At 53.9% G+C, this 17,712-nt stretch overlaps 1 protein-coding gene across 16 annotated transcripts in view; it reads left to right on the top strand.

Moving 5' to 3' along the window:
• Camta1 (calmodulin binding transcription activator 1) overlaps window positions 1–17,712 on the top strand; it is an 858,665-nt gene that overhangs the window by 755,555 nt on the left and 85,398 nt on the right. For all 16 annotated transcript variants that reach the window (XM_031379572.1, XM_031379576.1, XM_031379583.1 and 13 more), the window contains 2 exons: window positions 11,313–11,453; window positions 13,461–15,310. In XM_031379572.1, the coding sequence (XP_031235432.1) occupies window positions 11,313–11,453; window positions 13,461–15,310 (1,991 nt within the window). The remainder of the gene's footprint in view (window positions 1–11,312; window positions 11,454–13,460; window positions 15,311–17,712) is intronic.

Genomic DNA, 17,712 nt, shown 5'->3' with positions numbered 1-17,712 from the left:
CCCCCCCCCCTGCGAGTCAAGGCCAAGGGCACTCTGGTAACCAGCCAGACTAGGAGACGTGGCTCCGTGGCCCCATGGCTCCGTGGCCCCATGATTTGGGTGGTGGTACCAGCAAGGGGACACCATGTAAAAGGATTTCCAGTAGAGGTGAGAAGCCGGATGTAAACTTGGCAGCACTGAGCTGTGAGAAGATAGCACCTCTCTCCCAGACTTGGCCAGTACACCTGAGCTTTCTGAGTGACCATGTCCTCTTTCCTGGGATGGGTGACAATGTGGTCTATGTGGCCCTGAAATGACATCACAGATGTCAAATGGCCAGTGTAGTGTCTGCAGTTAGGAGGAAAAACCTGCCCAAAGGCCAGAACAGCGCCCTCTGGAGGCCTCATCCTTCTCACAGCCCCTGTGTGCCCACCTGGACATCTCCTGTCTTCCTCCAGCCAGAGTGGGACCACTGAGCTCTGTGGTACAGACAGGAGGAAGCCCAGGCCATCCCTCAGGCTACAGGCATCCCAGGCAATGTGAGGAACATCCATAAGGGAGCAGAGGTGAGGCGAGTAGAAAGAGTGCTTCGGGTGTCAGGGTTGTGGCCCGCAGGGCTGGTTGACTCTGAAGTGATGGAGACCGTGCTGACTTCGGGGTCAGAGGCCCAGGTGACTGTGGGCTTGGAGACTGAGCTGAATTGAATGTTAGTGTGAGAGAAGAGAAGCCATGCTGAGCATGGAAGCAGAGATCATCCATGTTGAATCCAGGATGGAGGCCACGTTGAACTTAAAGGAAGAGAGGCCATGTTGAGCTTGAAGGAAGGGATATTGTGTTGAATGTTGGGTAGAGGCCATGTCAGGCATAGGACTGGAAGCCATGTTGAGTGGGGGTCTGGGCATGGAAACCATGCGAGAATGAAGAGATTGAGGCCATGTTGAGAATGGGGGATGGGGGATCATAGTAGAGGTCCTGGTGAGTGTGGGCTGGAGGTCATAGTGTGTGTTGGATAGAGCCATGTTGGCTGTGGGATAAAGGCCATTGTAAGCACAGGGTGGTGGCCATGGTGAGCAAGAGGCTGAGGGCGCTCTTAATGTTCCTAGCAGTCCTCAGACACCTTGACTCTTCGGTCTTTGCTGGAAATGGTTTCAGGAGCCATGTCTTAGCCCTTCTCCACACATTCAGCAAGGGCCTTTTCCGCCATAGGCTAGGGAGACTGCAAACAGGGACCCCCACCTTGTGAAACTGGAGCTTCAGAGGCACAGAGCAGTACTTAATAGCACCTGCTTTTCCTGGGGAGTCCCCACCCAGCTTCGCTGCTACCCTGTCCCCCAGTCCCTGGGGCACCTTCCCACCTGTCTCAGGATGTTCACTGGTGCCAACACACCTGAGCCTTCGGGGGTACGTTCAAAGTATCTTGTTTTCTCACGATTTTTTCAAACAAAGACAAATTCTGTACAGGGCAGGTGTTTATTTGTTTTGCTTTTTTTTTGCTTGGATTGTAATCCTGGTGATTATGGAGTATCAAGATGTAAAATCAACAAGGGTGCTCCTTTCCTGGGCCATCTAGACCAGTTCCTGGTCATTCAGCGCCACCTGGTGGTCATTCGTAGCAGCGCACCTCCAGGATGTGCCTAGCACTCCTGCAGGAATTAGCTAAGCACAGCCTGTGGAGTGGGGTGGCTGGCCTCAGAGTGACAAAGCAACAGCCCACGGACTGCAGGTGTGGCCATGAGAAGAGCAGAGAGTCAGGGACCAGCCTCAGATTGACTGCTGCTAGGGACGATTGAGGCTTCAGCCAGTGTCCCTGGAGGGAGGAAAGTCTCTAAGATAGGAGTGACAGACTCTAAGTCAGGGGGAAGCTTTGGTGTTCAGGCCAGGCTGCCTTGTCTGGGATTCAGAGCATTCAGCTGCACCTTCTTCTCTGGATCACTGCAGCACAGTGAGCCCTGACCCCAGAGCCGCCAGTGGCAGGACCCATTTCACTTCTGGAGCACCTGGGCAGGTCGCGAAAAGGCTCTGGGGGCCCTGTCCAGCTTTGTTCTGATTTCTAGGGTGGAAGCCAGCCAGGGGACTCTGTGTTTTACAAACTATTCTCATTCTGGAATCTCTAGGCTTGCATTTCCTAGAAACTCTAGCCTGGGACAGATACCAGAAAGAGGCAAACCCAGGGCTCTTCCTTGGAGAGCTGGGCTAGCACCCTCACCCCTGGACCTCTTGGGATGGCAGGGAGGCAGAGGCAGAGATTTACAGGAAAATCCAGAGGGAAATGTCCAGGAGATGGGAGACCTAGTTTCTGGGTGTTCCAGGACAGAGTTGTCTCCCTAGATGCCTAATTAAGAACTGATACCCTTAATATTTTCTGGGTTTGCAGTTTGAGTCTTGGTAGCAGCACATAGTGTGATCGCTTGGAAGCCATGTGACTGGGATTTGAACCCAGAACTTCACCCATGCTGGGCAAGTGCTACCACGGAGCCACAGTGCTAAGCCCTTTTTCCATTTTCCATTTTGAGATAGGATCTTGCTAAGTTTCCCAGGCTGGATTTGAACTTACTGTCCTCCCATCTCAGCCTTCTGAGTTGCTTGGATTTTAGGTCTGTGCCACCAGACCCAGCTGGCATAGAGGAGTCTTGCTGAACACTTGTTGACTATAAGTGCTGAGTATGGACCCTACCTATGCCTTTGTCCCTGGAGCCAAGAATAGCAGCTCTGGCCTTAGGGTGATTACAGGGCCTGAGAGTCTGCGAAAACAAAGATAGACCCCCAAAGGCCAGCAGAGGATCCCCTGTGCCCTGTGCCGTCCCTGCGATAGGAGCTACTGTCCTGGAACCTCAGGTAGGCTGAGCCCTGCTCTGCCACACTCCTGAGGGCACAGAGGTGGGTTCCTTCTGCAGGCTCCCCCTGCCTATGAGACCTTGGTTTGTTTTGAAAATGTTCTTTTTTCCCTTCGGGATAGATCCTATTGAGCTGATCCCCCCGCCCCCAGGGACATGCTTCTGATTTCCTGCCTGTCCCTCACTGCTTGTCCTTTGGGGCTCCTTTTGCGCTTGCACCCCTAGGCTTTTCCAGAAGTCTCTGGCTTTCTCCTCCCCGTTCACCAGCCCAGCCAACCTGTGTGGCTTGTTCTCAGACCTGCCCTCAGAGTCAAGGATCCGATTCTAACTCAGAGATCAGCTCACTGAAGAGGAGACAGTCTAGTGAAATGTGGAATTCTCTAACTCCCCGGGTTTCATGTCTCTGTAAGAATCAAGGTCTCTGGACCACATAGTTGGGAGTTAAGGGGGGCTTCCCCTAAGGGAAGCCAGCTACCTGAAATGTCCCTAATTTCAAGCGGCCCTGAAGGACTGGACACCCAGATGTTTACAACTACATGTTTCTCTGCTGCTGACTGGCTCTTCCCTCAAGTGGTGGGAAAGACTGGGAACTCCAGGTTTGAAGTCCCAATGCCAGGAGAGACGCCTCTCCTTGCCACATTGAGCTTCCAGCATTGCCAAAGCCAGTCAGTCAGGGGTTCTAGCACATTCACTACATCTGTAAAGAGACCCCAGCCCATCGGCAGGAGAGTTTTAAGCCCCAGGAGGCAGAAGCTCTCAGCCAAGGCCAGTTTCTAGCCACCATGCCCACCTTTAAGGCTCTCCAAGAGGCCAAATGCAGAAGCCAAGGCCATACTATCGCCACGTGGTCTAGATTCCATGATCCAGGAGTCCCGACCCCTCACCTCCATTCCCCCCCCCCCTCTGAAGCAATATGGCCAGGGTAAGGTCCCTACTCCACAGCTGACACCAAACCTCAGCTTCTGGCTTTCTCCAGAGGTGGGTGTGACAGGGCCTGAAGTCCCGACCTCCCAGTAGAAAGGAGCTCCTAGCGTGCTGCGTCCCAACAGCGAGACACAGCGACCAGGCTCATTGGAGACACTGCACACAGAGGATCCTGGCACACAGCCAGCATACACGCCACCCCAAACCCACAGCCTGAGCAGTGCGCCTCAGAATGAGAGCGGAGTGGGGAGCCGTGGAGCTGACTAACATGTGGGTGTGTGGATATGAGAAGTTAAATCTAATGAAAACTTCGTCTAGATGAACCAAGAAATCAGAAGCAGGGCCTTTATTCCTGTCAACAAGGATACAGTGAGGATAAAACCTACGCATGGCTGCCATTTCCTATTGACCTTGTTGCTATGGTGACAGCCTTTGAGCATCAACAACTCCGAAGAATTCCAAAAGGGCTCTCATTCACTGGCAGTTTGGCACAGAAATGGGCTCCCTCTCCTGCTGGCTCTGTCACATGGCTCACAAGTAGGGTGACCTCATGACCAGGCTGGCCTGGGAGTGTCTCTGGGTCCAGGGTAACTTGGTTTGGACAAGTTAAACAAATGGTCACCCTTGCGTGGGTCACTCTTGTGTGGCAGGTACTGGGTGGAAGTGCAGATGAGCTCAGACAGAAGAGGAGGAAGGGAAGGGGTGTTCCAGCAAACCCTGGAACAGAGACACTGACACAGAGACACTAGACAGAGAGACACTGACACACAGAGACACTGACACAGAGACACTGTCACAGAGAGACACTGACACAGAGACACTGTCACAGACAGACACTGACATAGAGACACTGACACAGAAAGACAATGACACAGAGAGACACTGACACAGAGAGACACTGACACAGAGAGACACTGACACAGAGAGACACTGACACAGAGACACTGTCACAGACACTGACACAGAGACACTGACACAGAGACACTGTCACAGAGAGACGCTGTCACAGAGAGACACCGACACAGAGAGACTGACACAGAGAGACAATGTCACAGAGAGACACTGACACAGAGAGACACTGACACAGAGACACTGACACAGAGACACTGACACACAGAGACACTGACACACAGAGACACTGACACACAGAGACACTGACACACAGAGACACTGTCACAGAGAGACACTGACACAGAGACACTGACACAGAGACACTGTCACAGACAGACACTGACATAGAGACACTGACACAGAAAGACAATGACACAGAGAGACTGACACAGAGAGACAATGTCACAGAGAGACACTGACACAGAGAGACACTGACACAGAGACACTGACACAGAGACACTGTCACAGAAGACACTGTCACAGAGAGACACTGACATAGAGACACTGCCATAGACACTGACACAGAGAGACGCTGACACAGAGACACTGACACAGAAAGACAATGACACAGAGAGACACTGACACAGAGAGACACTGTCACAGAGAGACACTGACACAGAGACACTGACACAGAGACACTGTCACAGAGAGATGCTGTCACAGAGAGACACCGACACAGAGAGACGCTGTCACAAAGAGACGCCGTCACAGAGAGACACTGACACAGAGAGACACTGACACAGAGAGACACTGACACAGAGACACTGACACAGAGACACTGTCACAGAAGACACTGTCACAGAGAGACACTGACACAGAGACACTGACACACTGAGACACTGTCACTTGTCTCCTATTTGCCACAGTCCAGTGTGGAAGGGTCAGTGTGGTTTCTCACTGATGCACCTGTGCCATTGCTGTGGCAATTAAAGCTCTGACACACCTGTGTCCTTTCTGAAAACAGAGGCGTCATCTGGACTGATGGCTCTCCCTCCTTCCCTTTATCCTGTTGCTTACCAGGGTCTTTCGTCCCCAGTGTGAAGTCACTGTCCCTCTACCACCATCCTTGAGTCCCCCTTAACCCTGCATCCTTAAAGTCCCTGGGGAGATGGCGTGGAGCCAGGGGAAGCATCATGTCAGCTATGCTGTAGATGAGAGAACTGAGGTGGGAAAACTCTTCCAGGGAACACAAGCGAGGAGCTGCAGAGGCCGCTGCAGAGGCGGCTGTGGCTGAAAGTTACCGGCGTGCCTCGGGCTTCCAGCCCCGGCATGTCTTCCTTCTCAGCCTCCAACATGTCCAGCCATGAGGCCAGAATGAACCTCTGCTGACATGTACACATTAGCTCACCTCAGAGGCAGGTGCCAAGCAAGGAGGCTGGGTCTTGGGGCTGCATGTGCCACAGAGGTCTCAGCTCTACTTCCAAATCCCTGGTAAAGCCAGTCTGCAAGCTCATCATGTATTCAGAGCTCCTCCCGCATGCTTCCCTATGCAGAGGTGGAGGCCAGGCCACACCTCCTAGTACCTGGGCTCGGGCGGGATCTGAGCCCTTAGGCTTCCTGCAGCCCTAATGTGGACCTCCTCTCCCCTCCCTCTGTTGCTGGAGGTGGAGGGGAGGGGTTCCAAGAGCACCTACCTGCCAGGTATCCTCCTAGCCTCTTCTATTCCCCCATTCCCCCCTCATCCCCCTCCTCCCCCAGCTCCTCCCTCCTTCCCCTTGCTCCCCCAACTCCTCCATACTGCCCCAGCTACCCCCGCACTCATGCACCTGAACTTGGCCTTGCACCCTCCAAAACTATGCAGAGTGCACCCCTGCTCATCGCATCCTCTGCCCTAGCCGGTGGTGTTCAGGGATTGCAGCAGATAGCAGACCACAGGCACCACCACAGTGAACCACCGCCGACCGACCGGGGTGTGTGCACAGTGGACATTGGTTGTTTCCAGTTCTGGAGACTGGAAAGACAAGGTCAGGGTGACTTGGAGGATGGCTTCTAGTAAGGTCTCTCTCTACCTTGTGCAGTCTCAGGCTGCCTTCTCGCTCTGGCCTCACATGGCTTCTCTCTGTGCCGAAGCACTTCTACCATGCCTGCCTATTGCATGGGGTCCTATGACCTCAACTAGTGATGACTCCCTTAAAGACTTATTGGGGGTGTGGCTTTGAGGGAATAATGTTGTGGGGGAGAGGGGAGGGGCTTAGGGCCCATGCTCTCCACTTCCTCTGGAGACTTGGGGACAGAGCTGCTGGAACCAGTTGCCCATGTTAAGTTCAAGCTTCTCATCTTCACCCAGCCCCCTCCTCGCTGTCTCAGTGAGCCTCCTCACGGCAGCTGGCTACCTCTTTGAAAGATGGTGTCCGTCCCCGAGCACAGCCATGCGCTGGCCCTGTCCGTCCCCGAGCACAGCCATGCGCTGGCCCTGGCTTCAGCTATTCACAGCGGTGCTGTCTTGCCATGATTCTGGTTAGGGAGAGCATCTTGATCAGATCAGCACTGGTGTAAGGTGATTGGTTTCTCTGACAGTTGTCCCCAGCTGTGGCTCTGCCTCTCAGCAGGCAGCCCGTGGCCTCAGGAGGGCTCAGCAGGAAGCCCCAAGATGGAGTTCTTTAAGATCCCGGTGGTCTCTGGGGTCTCCCCTGCTGTTCCTACCCTGGAAAGGCCAGTACTAGAACAATTTACCAACTCCATGCCTGCTTCACTCCTCTTGGACATCCCCTGTCCCTGCCTTCATGGGGCACAGGCTCCCTCCACCCCTTAACCAGCCCAGAAACTTACCACCCAGGCCCCATGTATGGGGGCCTGAAGAGGGGGTGCCTCTGCCTGAGATTTGTCCCCCAGAGCCCGGAGGCAAATTGTGCCAGGGACAAAGAAATGACCAGGAAGGGACCGGCTCCTTCCCTGGCTCTTCCTTTTTTGCCTCTGGGCCCCACTGTGACCTTGCCTTTCATCAAGGGCTGCTCCTGAGTCCTCTTTGCTGCTCTCATAAGGAGGGTGTGGCCCAGGCAGGGGCAGTGAGAGTGCCCTGTGCCTTCATAAACCTTCCTTTCGAAACACACGTTTTTTCTTCCTGTAGAACTCTCCTTTCCCGCTGATTCATTACGTGTCGGGAAGCCAAGCATGACATGTTAAAAGCCGTCTTGATAGTATTTGATATTCAGTACTAACAGCTCCCCACCCCGGAGGGGGGGCCTCCTCCCCCTCCCCCAGACGGAGGGGGGGATGATCTGCATATTGGATGTACCAAGACACTGGGTAATTTGCATTAAGCGTCCAGAAATTCTCTGCTTGCAATCTGTCACCCTTCGCCGGGTTTCATTTTGTACTTCCACGACATACAGAAGAAGGCAAGAGGCAGAGAGAGCATGGGGTCTGTTTCAGCCAGGGCTGGAGAAGAAACAGGATGGTGGGGAACAGTCAGAAACGCAGGAAGATGCCGCCAGCCATGTAGAAGCTTAGTAAGCCCACCCAAAGCCCCAGCTAGGACGGACCTGGCACGGGTGGCAGCCCCAGCATCGGGGCTACCCTGACAACACTTATCACTCGAGAAATCAAATTCCTGTGAGCTGGGGGTTCCCCAGCACGAGGCTTGGCTTTGCAACTGGTGTCTGCTTAAGGTTTCCATACTGCATGTTCTAACAACACAAGGCCCTCCTTCTTGGACTTGAACTCCTTGCTGGATTAGGGTCAGCATAGAGCTATGTGTTCTGTCTTGGTGGCATTTAAGGACACACACACGTACACACACGTGGACACTGTGGGAGCTTTAAAACATATCTGACACACTTCAGGTCATGATGTCAAGCTCTTGGTGCAGTGGAGGAAACACAGAGCTGGGATCTCTGCTGCACATTCGGGGAGCAGAAGGGGGGTCCCCCCGTACCTTCCTCTCCTGCACATGATATATCATCTCCCCTCACTGAGCCTGTCTTCTCATCCGTGAAATGAATCTGGAGAGGTAAGTGGCCTGGCCCATGCCCAGGCCCCTCCTGCTGCTGTCTAGGTATCCTGGGACTCTAGACAGCATAATTTGAAGAGAAGATTCCACGGCTCTGGTGATGCCCAGCAACCCCTGGCCTGAGCCAGGCTTTCTAGCTCTTGCAAATATCCTGGAGATATGATGTTCAGAAAGAATAAGCCCAAATTGGTTTAATTAGCAAGGTCTAAGGCCTCCTGGATCTGTGAGGATTCCCATTCCCACTGGAACATACACACACATGCACACGCACACAAGCACACACACGCACACACACATGCACACACACATACACGCGCACACACACATGCACACGCACACACACACATACATGCACACACACAAAGCCCAAAAACAGAGCCCCCTTTCCCCTACAGAAGGATGGGCCACAGACACCATCATCTCACTGAACCCCATAAAGCTCAAAATGGGCCGGAACATCTCCAAAGCTATCCAGATCGGCAGTCCCAACGTGGACCTCTGGGCCTCAGCTTCCACTTCCTGCTTTGTTCCTGTCACCGTCACCTCGGTCCTCCCCACTAATAGCTGTGATGACCCCCGTTCTCTGTTCAGTTTGCACTACCCAGCGAGTGAGGCACACTCTAGTCTGTTCCTGCTTTAACTGTACAGATGAGGAAAGACAAACTGATGCGCCTTGAACTCACACAGCACCGTTCAACCTCGGCCACAAAGCCAGGTGTGAGCCTGGCCCAGGCTCTTCCTATCTTTCAGATTAGATGTGCCACCATTGCTGCGTTCTGGAGCCCTGCGGGTATCTATCTCTGTGCTTGATACCCACCTACCTCCCATGGCTGCATTCTGGAGCCCTGAGAGTATCTATCTATCTCTGTGCTTGATACTAACCTACCTACCTACGCCCCCAGCCTTGTCCTGCCAGGTGGGGGAAAACCTCTCATTCTAGGCCTTTTCTCTCCAGGGACTCCAGGGACTCCAGACAGCCAGGGACAGCCAAACCCTCAGGGCATCTGTAAAGATGATAATCATCCGTTAGGACCGGAATGGAGTCCTCTACACTCTGGGCTATGGGCCGATCATTCCTGTTCCCTGTCCAGCTTCTCTTACACTTCTCTTTGGAGTAGAGAAAGGAATGTGGGGAGAGTGACAAGGCAGAGCCTCCGTTTGGAGAGAACCCCCTCCACTCATGTTCCTGGGCTCCTCCTGTTTGCTGAATCCTCCCACTTCATCCTGTGGGCCTGCTCAAAGCCTTACAGTCTACAGGCACATGACAGCCCTTCCTCCTCATTCTTGCTTTCTTCCTCCTCTTGGGAAGCCCCTAAAGAGCTATCTCAGTGCCTTTGACTTTGGAAAAACAAAAGTGGTCACGATCCCTTTTGAGGGGCTACAACAACCCTTCACAAGGGTCACATATTCAGATGTCATGTACCTCAGATTCGTATATTATAACAGTCCTTCACAAGGGTCACATATTCAGATGTCATGTACCTCAGATTCGTATATTACGAGTCATGACAGTAGCAAAATGACAGTTATGAATTAACAGTAAAAATGATTTTATGCCTGGGGGTCACCACAATCTGAGGAACTGTATTAAAGGGTCGCAGCCTTAGGAAGGTTGAGAGCCACTGCTGTAGGCAAACTAGTCCCCAGTTCAGCAAAGAAGGGAGACACAAGATCTCAGAGCTCCTAATGGAGCAGAGACTCTGCTGGCTGGCTTGACCTCCCAAATCAATCTTAGAACCAGCCTTCCAGCAAGCTGAGCTTTCTGGGGGCCTGAAATCTCTCCCCACCAGGACAGACGACCCATCACTAGCAGCCCCTGACACTCCCTCTCCCCCTCTCTCTCTCTCTCTCCCTCTCTCTCTCTCCCTCTTTCTCTCTCTCTCTCTCTCTCGCTCTCTCGCTCTCCCTCTTGCTCTCTCTCTTGCTCTTTCGCTCTCTCACTCTCACTGTCTTGCTCTCTCACTCTGTCTCACTCTTTCACTCTCTCTTGCTCTCACTCTCTCTTGCTCTCTCACCTCTCTCTTGCTCTCACTCTCTCTTGCTCTCTCACCTCTCTCTTGCTCACTCTCTCTTGCTCTCTCTCACTCTCTTTCACTCTCTCTCTCATGCTCTTTCTCTCTCTCTCCCTTGCTCTCTCACTCTCGCTCTCTCTCTTGCTCTCTCTCGCTCTTTCTCTCGCTTGCTCCCTCACTTTCTCACTCTCTCACTCTCGCTCTCTCTTGATCACTCTCACTCTCTCACTCTTTCTCACTCTTGCTCTCTCTTGCTCACTCTCGCTCTCTCACTCTCACTGTCTTGCTCTCTCGCTCTGTCTCGCTCTTTCACTCTCTCTTGCTCTCACTCTCTCTCTTGCTCTCTCTCACCTCTCTCTTGCTCACTCTCTCTTGCTCTCTCTCACTTTCACTCTCTCATGCTCTTTCTCTCTCTCTCTTGCTCTCTCGCTCTCCCTCTCGCTCTCTCTCTTGCTCTCTCTCGCTCTTTCTCTCGCTTGCTCCCTCACTTTCTCACTCTCTCACTCTCGCTCTCTCTTGATCACTCTTACTCTCTCACTCTTTCTCACTCTTGCTCTCTCTTGCTCACTCTCACTCTCTCACTCTCACTGTCTTGCTCTCTCGCTCTGTCTCGCTCTTTCACTCTCTCTTGCTCTCTCTCACTCTCTTTCACTCTCTCTCATATTCTCTCTCTCTCTCATATTCTCTCTCTCTCTCTCTCTCTTTCTCTCTCTCTCTCTGCAGTCCATGGTATCAAATGGACCTGTAGCAATGGGAACAGCAGCTCGGGCTTCTCGGTGGAGCAGCTGGTACAGCAGATTCTCGACAGCCACCAGACCAAGCCCCAGCCACGGACCCACAACTGCCTCTGCACCGGCAGCCTGGGTGAGCTGGGGCCCCTGGGGGGCATGTGACACTGGGCACTGGGTGGTAGGCTCTGCTGTCCTGTCCAGTGGTGAGTTGTCCAGAAAACAAGTGGTACTGGGCATTGGCGGGCAGGGGGTTGGGGCAGGGCACTGCTATTCAATCCAGTGAAGATGGAGCAGAGGCTGTGGGGACGGATGGAACTGAGCCATCCTCTCACGTGAAGAGGCCTGAGTTGGGGATCCTAGAGAACAGGTGGGCACCTTCCCATCCTATCCAGAAAGGGAAGGGACAAGGAACCAGTTTATAAAACAGTAACTGAGAGAGGCACCCAGTAGGCCCTTCGCCCTAGCCCTGCCCCCAGAAGCAGCTTCACAGCCTGCTTTGGACAAGAGAGGGCAGTCTCCAGTGAGGCTCTCCAGTGGGGCTGGGGTTACAGGAGTGAGCAACACACAGGTGCACTGGAAGAGTAGAGATTTTGGAGGTCCGAGTCCCCCCACACTTACTGCAGGTGCCCATGGGGAACGTGTTCTTGGGAAGCCTCAGCCGGAGGCTCGGACCTTCTGCTCTGAGATTTCTCAGCATCTGTCCTGAGACAGTGGGACCATTCAAGTTACACCTACCTTTAGCCGGTCTGCTCCGAGGAGGGCGGTCTCCACACTCCACTGTAATGCCTCTGCCTGTCTGACCACGCCATTTGCTTTGTGAGCTATAGCTCTCCACTCCCCTGACTGCCTGCCTTCATTAGGTCCTTCCATCAATCTGTTGGGTCACTGTTCTGTGGAAGAATTCACCATTTTATCAAGAACAGAATGACCCTGGTCTGATGGAATGGAAGCAGTGACCCTCGAAGCCATGAAGGTTCAAAGAGTTAAGGACAGATCCCAGCTTAACTGAGTGGTGGAGAGGGTCACCTCAAATATCTCCTTGTTGGGCCAGCAAGATGGCTCTGTAAGTGAAAGGGCTTGCAACCAAGCCTGATAAGCCAAGTTTGTAATTTACATGAAAGGACCCAACTCCTGTATCTTGTCCTCCAACTTCCACACCAACACCATGGCACACACATCCCTCCCCTCTCACACACACAAAAATAGTGGAATAGAAATAAATACTTCCACGCCCCTAGGACAGAGTCTAGAATGCTCTGTGATCCAGGGTCTAAGAGCTGGCCTGGAGAGGGTACATTCTCCACCCCCCTGGGCCAACCTCTGGCTTCTCGTCCCCAGTACAAGGCTCCTGGAGGTCACAGGTTTCTTGAAGCATTACACAGCCAGAATCAGGTGTGTGAAGCTGGGCTGGGGATGGAGTCAGTGCCTCAATGTCTGGGAGGACTCTGCAGGGTCCCAAAGAGTCCTTCCAGATGAGCAAGGTCTGGTTTTGATGATGAAGAAGAGGACTTTCTTGAAAAGCCACACATACACAGATATACACCACATATACACACTTTACACACACATATACACACACCACACATATATACACACCACACACACTTACACACCACACACATACATACACTTACACCACACACACACATACATGCAACACACACAACGTACACCCATACATACACACCACACACATACGTGCACCACACATATATACACAACACACACATTCACCACACACACACATGTACATACAACACACAAACATATACACACACACCACATACCACACATCACACACTACACATATACTAGGGCTTCCCACATGCCACATCCTGCTGATTTTGAAAAAATAAAACAACAACAGGAAGAGTAAAACATTTTAGGATGGTCACATAGGGAATGGCAGAGCCTCGGGCCTGGGAGTAGGTCACAGGTGTACAAGGACTGCGGTCTTTGTCCTGCCAGGCCCAGGCCCTGGATGGGGACTTTGTAACAGGATGGATTCTAACTGCCTGGGAGAAAAATTAGCCATAGTCCCAGCTCTGACCTTATGCGTGTGTGTGTGTGTGTGTGTGTGTGTGTGTGTGTGTGTGTGTGCACGCGCGTGCATGTGTGTACTGTGTTCCCATCTCCACAGGAGCGGGCAGCAGCGTGCACCATAAGTGTAACAGTGCCAAACACCGCATCATCTCACCAAAGGTGGAGCCCCGGGCCGGGGGCTACGGGGGCCACTCGGAAGTACAACACAATGATGTATCAGAGGGCAAGCACGAACCAAGCCACGGCAGGAGCACGAGCCGGGAAAAGAGGAACGGCAAGGTGGCCAAGCCGGCCCTGCTGCACCAGAATAGCACGGAGGTTTCCTCCACCAACCAGGTGGAGGTCCCCGACACTACCCAGAGTTCCCCCGTGTCCATCAGCAGCGGGCTCAACAGCGACCCAGACATGGTAGACAGCCCGGTTGTCACAGGTGTGTCCAGCATGGCAGTGGCCTCTGTGATGGGGGGACTGTCCCAAAGTGCCACAGTGTTCATGTCCGAGGTCACTAATGAGGCCGTGTACACCATGTCCCCCACCGCCGGCCCCAACCACCACCTCCTCTCGCCTGATGCCTCTCAGGGCCTTGTATTGGCTGTAAGTTCTGACGGCCACAAGTTTGCCTTCCCCACCACGGGCAGCTCAGACAGCCTGTCCATGCTGCCCGCCAATGTGTCCGAAGAGCTGGTCCTCTCCACCACCCTTGACGGTGGCCGGAAGATTCCAGAGACCGCCATGAACTTTGACCCTGACTGTTTCCTCAATAATCCAAAGCAGGGCCAGACATACGGGGGTGGGGGCCTGAAAGCCGAGATGGTTAGCACCAACATCCGGCACTCGCCGCCTGCAGAGAGGAGCTTTGGCTTCACCAGCGTCCTCACCAAGGAGATCAAGACCGAAGACACCTCCTTTGAGCAGCAGATGGCCAAAGAGGCAACCTACCCCTCCCCAGCAGCTGCCGCCTCAGCCGGCTCCCTCACCCTGACTGCGGGGTCGAGCCTCCTGCCGTCCGGCGGGGGCCTGAGTCCCAGCACCACCCTTGAGCAGATGGACTTCAGTGCCATAGACTCTAACAAGGACTACGCGTCCAGCTTCAGCCAGACGGGCCACAGCCCCCACATCCACCAGACCCCCTCCCCTAGCTTCTTCTTGCAGGATGCCAGCAAACCCCTCCCCCTTGAGCAGAATGCCCACAGCAGCCTAAGCGAGTCAGGAGCCGCCTTTGTGATGCCCACGGTGAAAACGGAGGCCTCGTCTCAAACCAGCTCTTGCAGTGGCCACGTGGAAACTCGGATAGAGTCTACTTCCTCCCTGCACCTCATGCAGTTCCAGGCCAACTTCCAGGCCATGGCAGCAGAAGGGGAGGTTACCATGGAGACCTCACAGGCAGCTGAAGGGAACGAGGTCCTCCTCAAGTCTGGGGAGCTGCAGGCCTGTGGCTCTGAGCACTACCTGCAACCAGAGACCAACGGGGTGATCCGCAGCGCCGGTGGCGTCCCCCTTCTCCCGAGCAATGTGGTGCAGGGACTCTATCCGGTGGCCCAACCCAGCCTGGGCAACACCTCTACCATGGAGCTCAGCCTGGACCACTTTGACATTTCCTTCAGCAATCAGTTCTCAGACCTGATCAATGACTTCATCTCTGTGGAGGGGGGCAGTGGTACGATCTACGGGCACCAGCTGGTGTCAGGGGACAGCGCTGCCCTCTCACAGTCGGAAGATGGGGCACGGGCACCCTTCACCCAGGCGGAGATGTGTATTCCCTGCTGCAGCCCCCAACAGGGCAGCCTGCAGCTGAGCAGCGCTGAGGGCGGGCCCAGCACCATGGCCTACATGCATGTTGCCGAGGTGGTCTCGGCCGCCTCGGCCCAGGGCACCCTGGGTATGCTGCAGCAGAGCGGACGGGTGTTCATGGTGACTGATTATTCCCCAGAGTGGTCTTACCCAGAGGTAAGCTGCAGATGCCACTACATGCCACCGCCCTACCACTCCCCTCACCTGGGCCATTGTGCAGCCTGGAAAGCTTGTTTGCATGTGGCCATTCTTTGGATGGAGCTCTGACCGAAAACACAAAGCTGTCCCCTCCCATGGTGGCTCTCAGACTTCACTCTAGCAGGCAGCTCTGCAGTCAGGGCTGTTCCTGAGGCAAGCCGCCCTTCCTGGCACCCACCAGAGCACCGGGCATCTTCCTTTCTTTCTCTTTTCCTTCCCTCCCTCCTTTCCCCTCCCTTCTTTTGGGGATGGAGGGGTGTCTTGGTGCTGCTTTTAAAGTATCCAGAAATCAACACCAGAGTCATGGGGTCATTGGTCCCCCTAGCTCAAGCTTTGCCTCACTAACACAAACGGGCAGCGCTCCCATCCACAGTGAAAGGGAGGGTGCAACTTTGGAACACTCAGCCATCTACAGAATCAGAAGCATGGCATGTGACCCAGGATCTAGCCTGTGCTCCTGTCACCATTGGGCTGTCACCTTAAAGACTACCGCTCCAACAGGATCGTAGGACGACCCAGGTCTTGCCTGGCGGGGGGTGGGGAATGCAATAAAATAGAATGTCCTGGGATGGGGGCAGTGTGGCTCCAGATCCCCTGAACACCTTGCTTGCATGTGTCCGAGCTTGAACTCTCCCTGGCTTCACCAGTGCATCCTCTCGGTCCCAAATCAGACACCCTGAGGGTGGCTGCCCATAACTCTTGGTCCCCTGGCCACATCACCTAGGCAACAGGCAAGGAATAGGCTCACACTTCTCCCTCTGGGAAAGTAATGTAAGACGATCCATCCACAAATGGCCCAGGTCAGAAAAGAGCCAGAATAGCACAGGCTGCAGGCCCGTAGCCCTGCACCGGCAGCCTGGCATCTGTACGGCAGAGCAGATGTTGACCGTGAGTGTCACGGGAGTCTTGTGAGTGTCCACGGGATACTGATGGAAGCTGGGAGATCATTGCGGTAGGTGAACGGCCAGGAGTGTGGCGCTGGAACTGGAACTGAATGGGCTGGTATGAATCCTGGCTCTACCCTTAGACATCAGTGACCTTGGACACGTTGCCATCTTCCCTGTCTCTAAAATAGCACTCATGGAGAGGTCTAAGAGATGGCTCGGCAATCAAAGGCACTAGCTGCTCTTCCAGGGGGCCCAGGGTTCAATTCCCAACACCCACACAGAAGCTGTCTGTAACTCTAGCCCCAGGACACTAGAACATCTCCCTCTGGCCCCTTCCGGCGCCAGGCATGCACAAACAGCATGCAAGCTAGACACCCATACACATACAAAAAGTAAATTAAATTTTAAAAATTAAAGCAGCAAAGGGACCCTAGAATCTCTACATTAAGTGCCCAGGCAGAGCCAGTCCTGTGTGCCTCAACTTGGGCACACTCCAACCCCTTGGTAGGAACCCAGGAGGACCCCAGTGGGCTACCTCTTGGTGTGGCTCAGTGCCCCATCTCTCCCGAGCAAACATCATTGTCCCTCCTGCTCTGCTTACCAGAGACCCACTGGGTAGCCATCCCAGGAGGCTTAGAAAGCCCCTAAAGTAGTAAAGAAGGAAGATGAGACCATCATGCATTCTGGGAAGGTCATATCGGCCTTGTGACCCAACTCAGATCTGACTCTCTGTGCCTTCTTTCCCTTATCAACACAGAGGAGAGGGGTTGAGACCTCCATGTCTTAGGACTTTGGGGGTGCCACCCCACAAAAGCTGCCTACAGGCCCGCTGCAGCCACGTTTTATAACACCTAAGAGGTGGGGTTGTCCTGGCCCCTGGCCTGCGAGCATGCCCCCAGGCCAGCTCTCTAGCCCCTGCTGAATGGAAGTCTTCAGCAAGCCTGGCTCCTTCTGTTCTTCACCAGCCTATGCAGCCTTCGACTATATCCCGGAAACCGGCAGTTCAGCAGCTGTCCACCAGAGGGCAGCCCAGGATGGCATATGCAATAGTAGTCAGGCGTGTCTAACCCAGGTTTTCCAGAAACCCTGATAGTTCCTGGCACTCTAAAATGGAAGCAAAGCATAGTCAATTTGGTTAGAGGAAAAAAACATCTTGGTGTCCAACGGGACCTCGTGGTGAAGCCTTCAAGGTGGCTTCCTCCTGCCCAGGACAATAGCGGGGTCACGGGCTCTGTAAGAAGGCAGAACTTCTCTGCTGGCACTCGCGTCCCTTCACAAACCCCGTGTTGGCATGATTGCCAGGTATCTTGCCTTCTGTCCCTGCCAGCTGATAAGGGTGCATGTGTGAGCTGACTTCACCAGGAGTCTGGTGTGAAGCAGGCTCTGGCAAACTCAGGAAGCCCTGCAGCTGGGATCTTGCTTTGAGTCAGGCTGTGTGGGCACTGTGTGTATACCACTCACACCAGCTTGAAA

Source organism: Mastomys coucha, unplaced genomic scaffold (assembly GCF_008632895.1).
Source record: "Mastomys coucha isolate ucsf_1 unplaced genomic scaffold, UCSF_Mcou_1 pScaffold18, whole genome shotgun sequence".
NCBI lineage: Eukaryota > Metazoa > Chordata > Mammalia > Rodentia > Muridae > Mastomys > Mastomys coucha.
The sequence above is the reverse complement of the archived record's forward strand: the minus strand, read 5'-3'. Positions and strand labels throughout refer to the sequence as shown.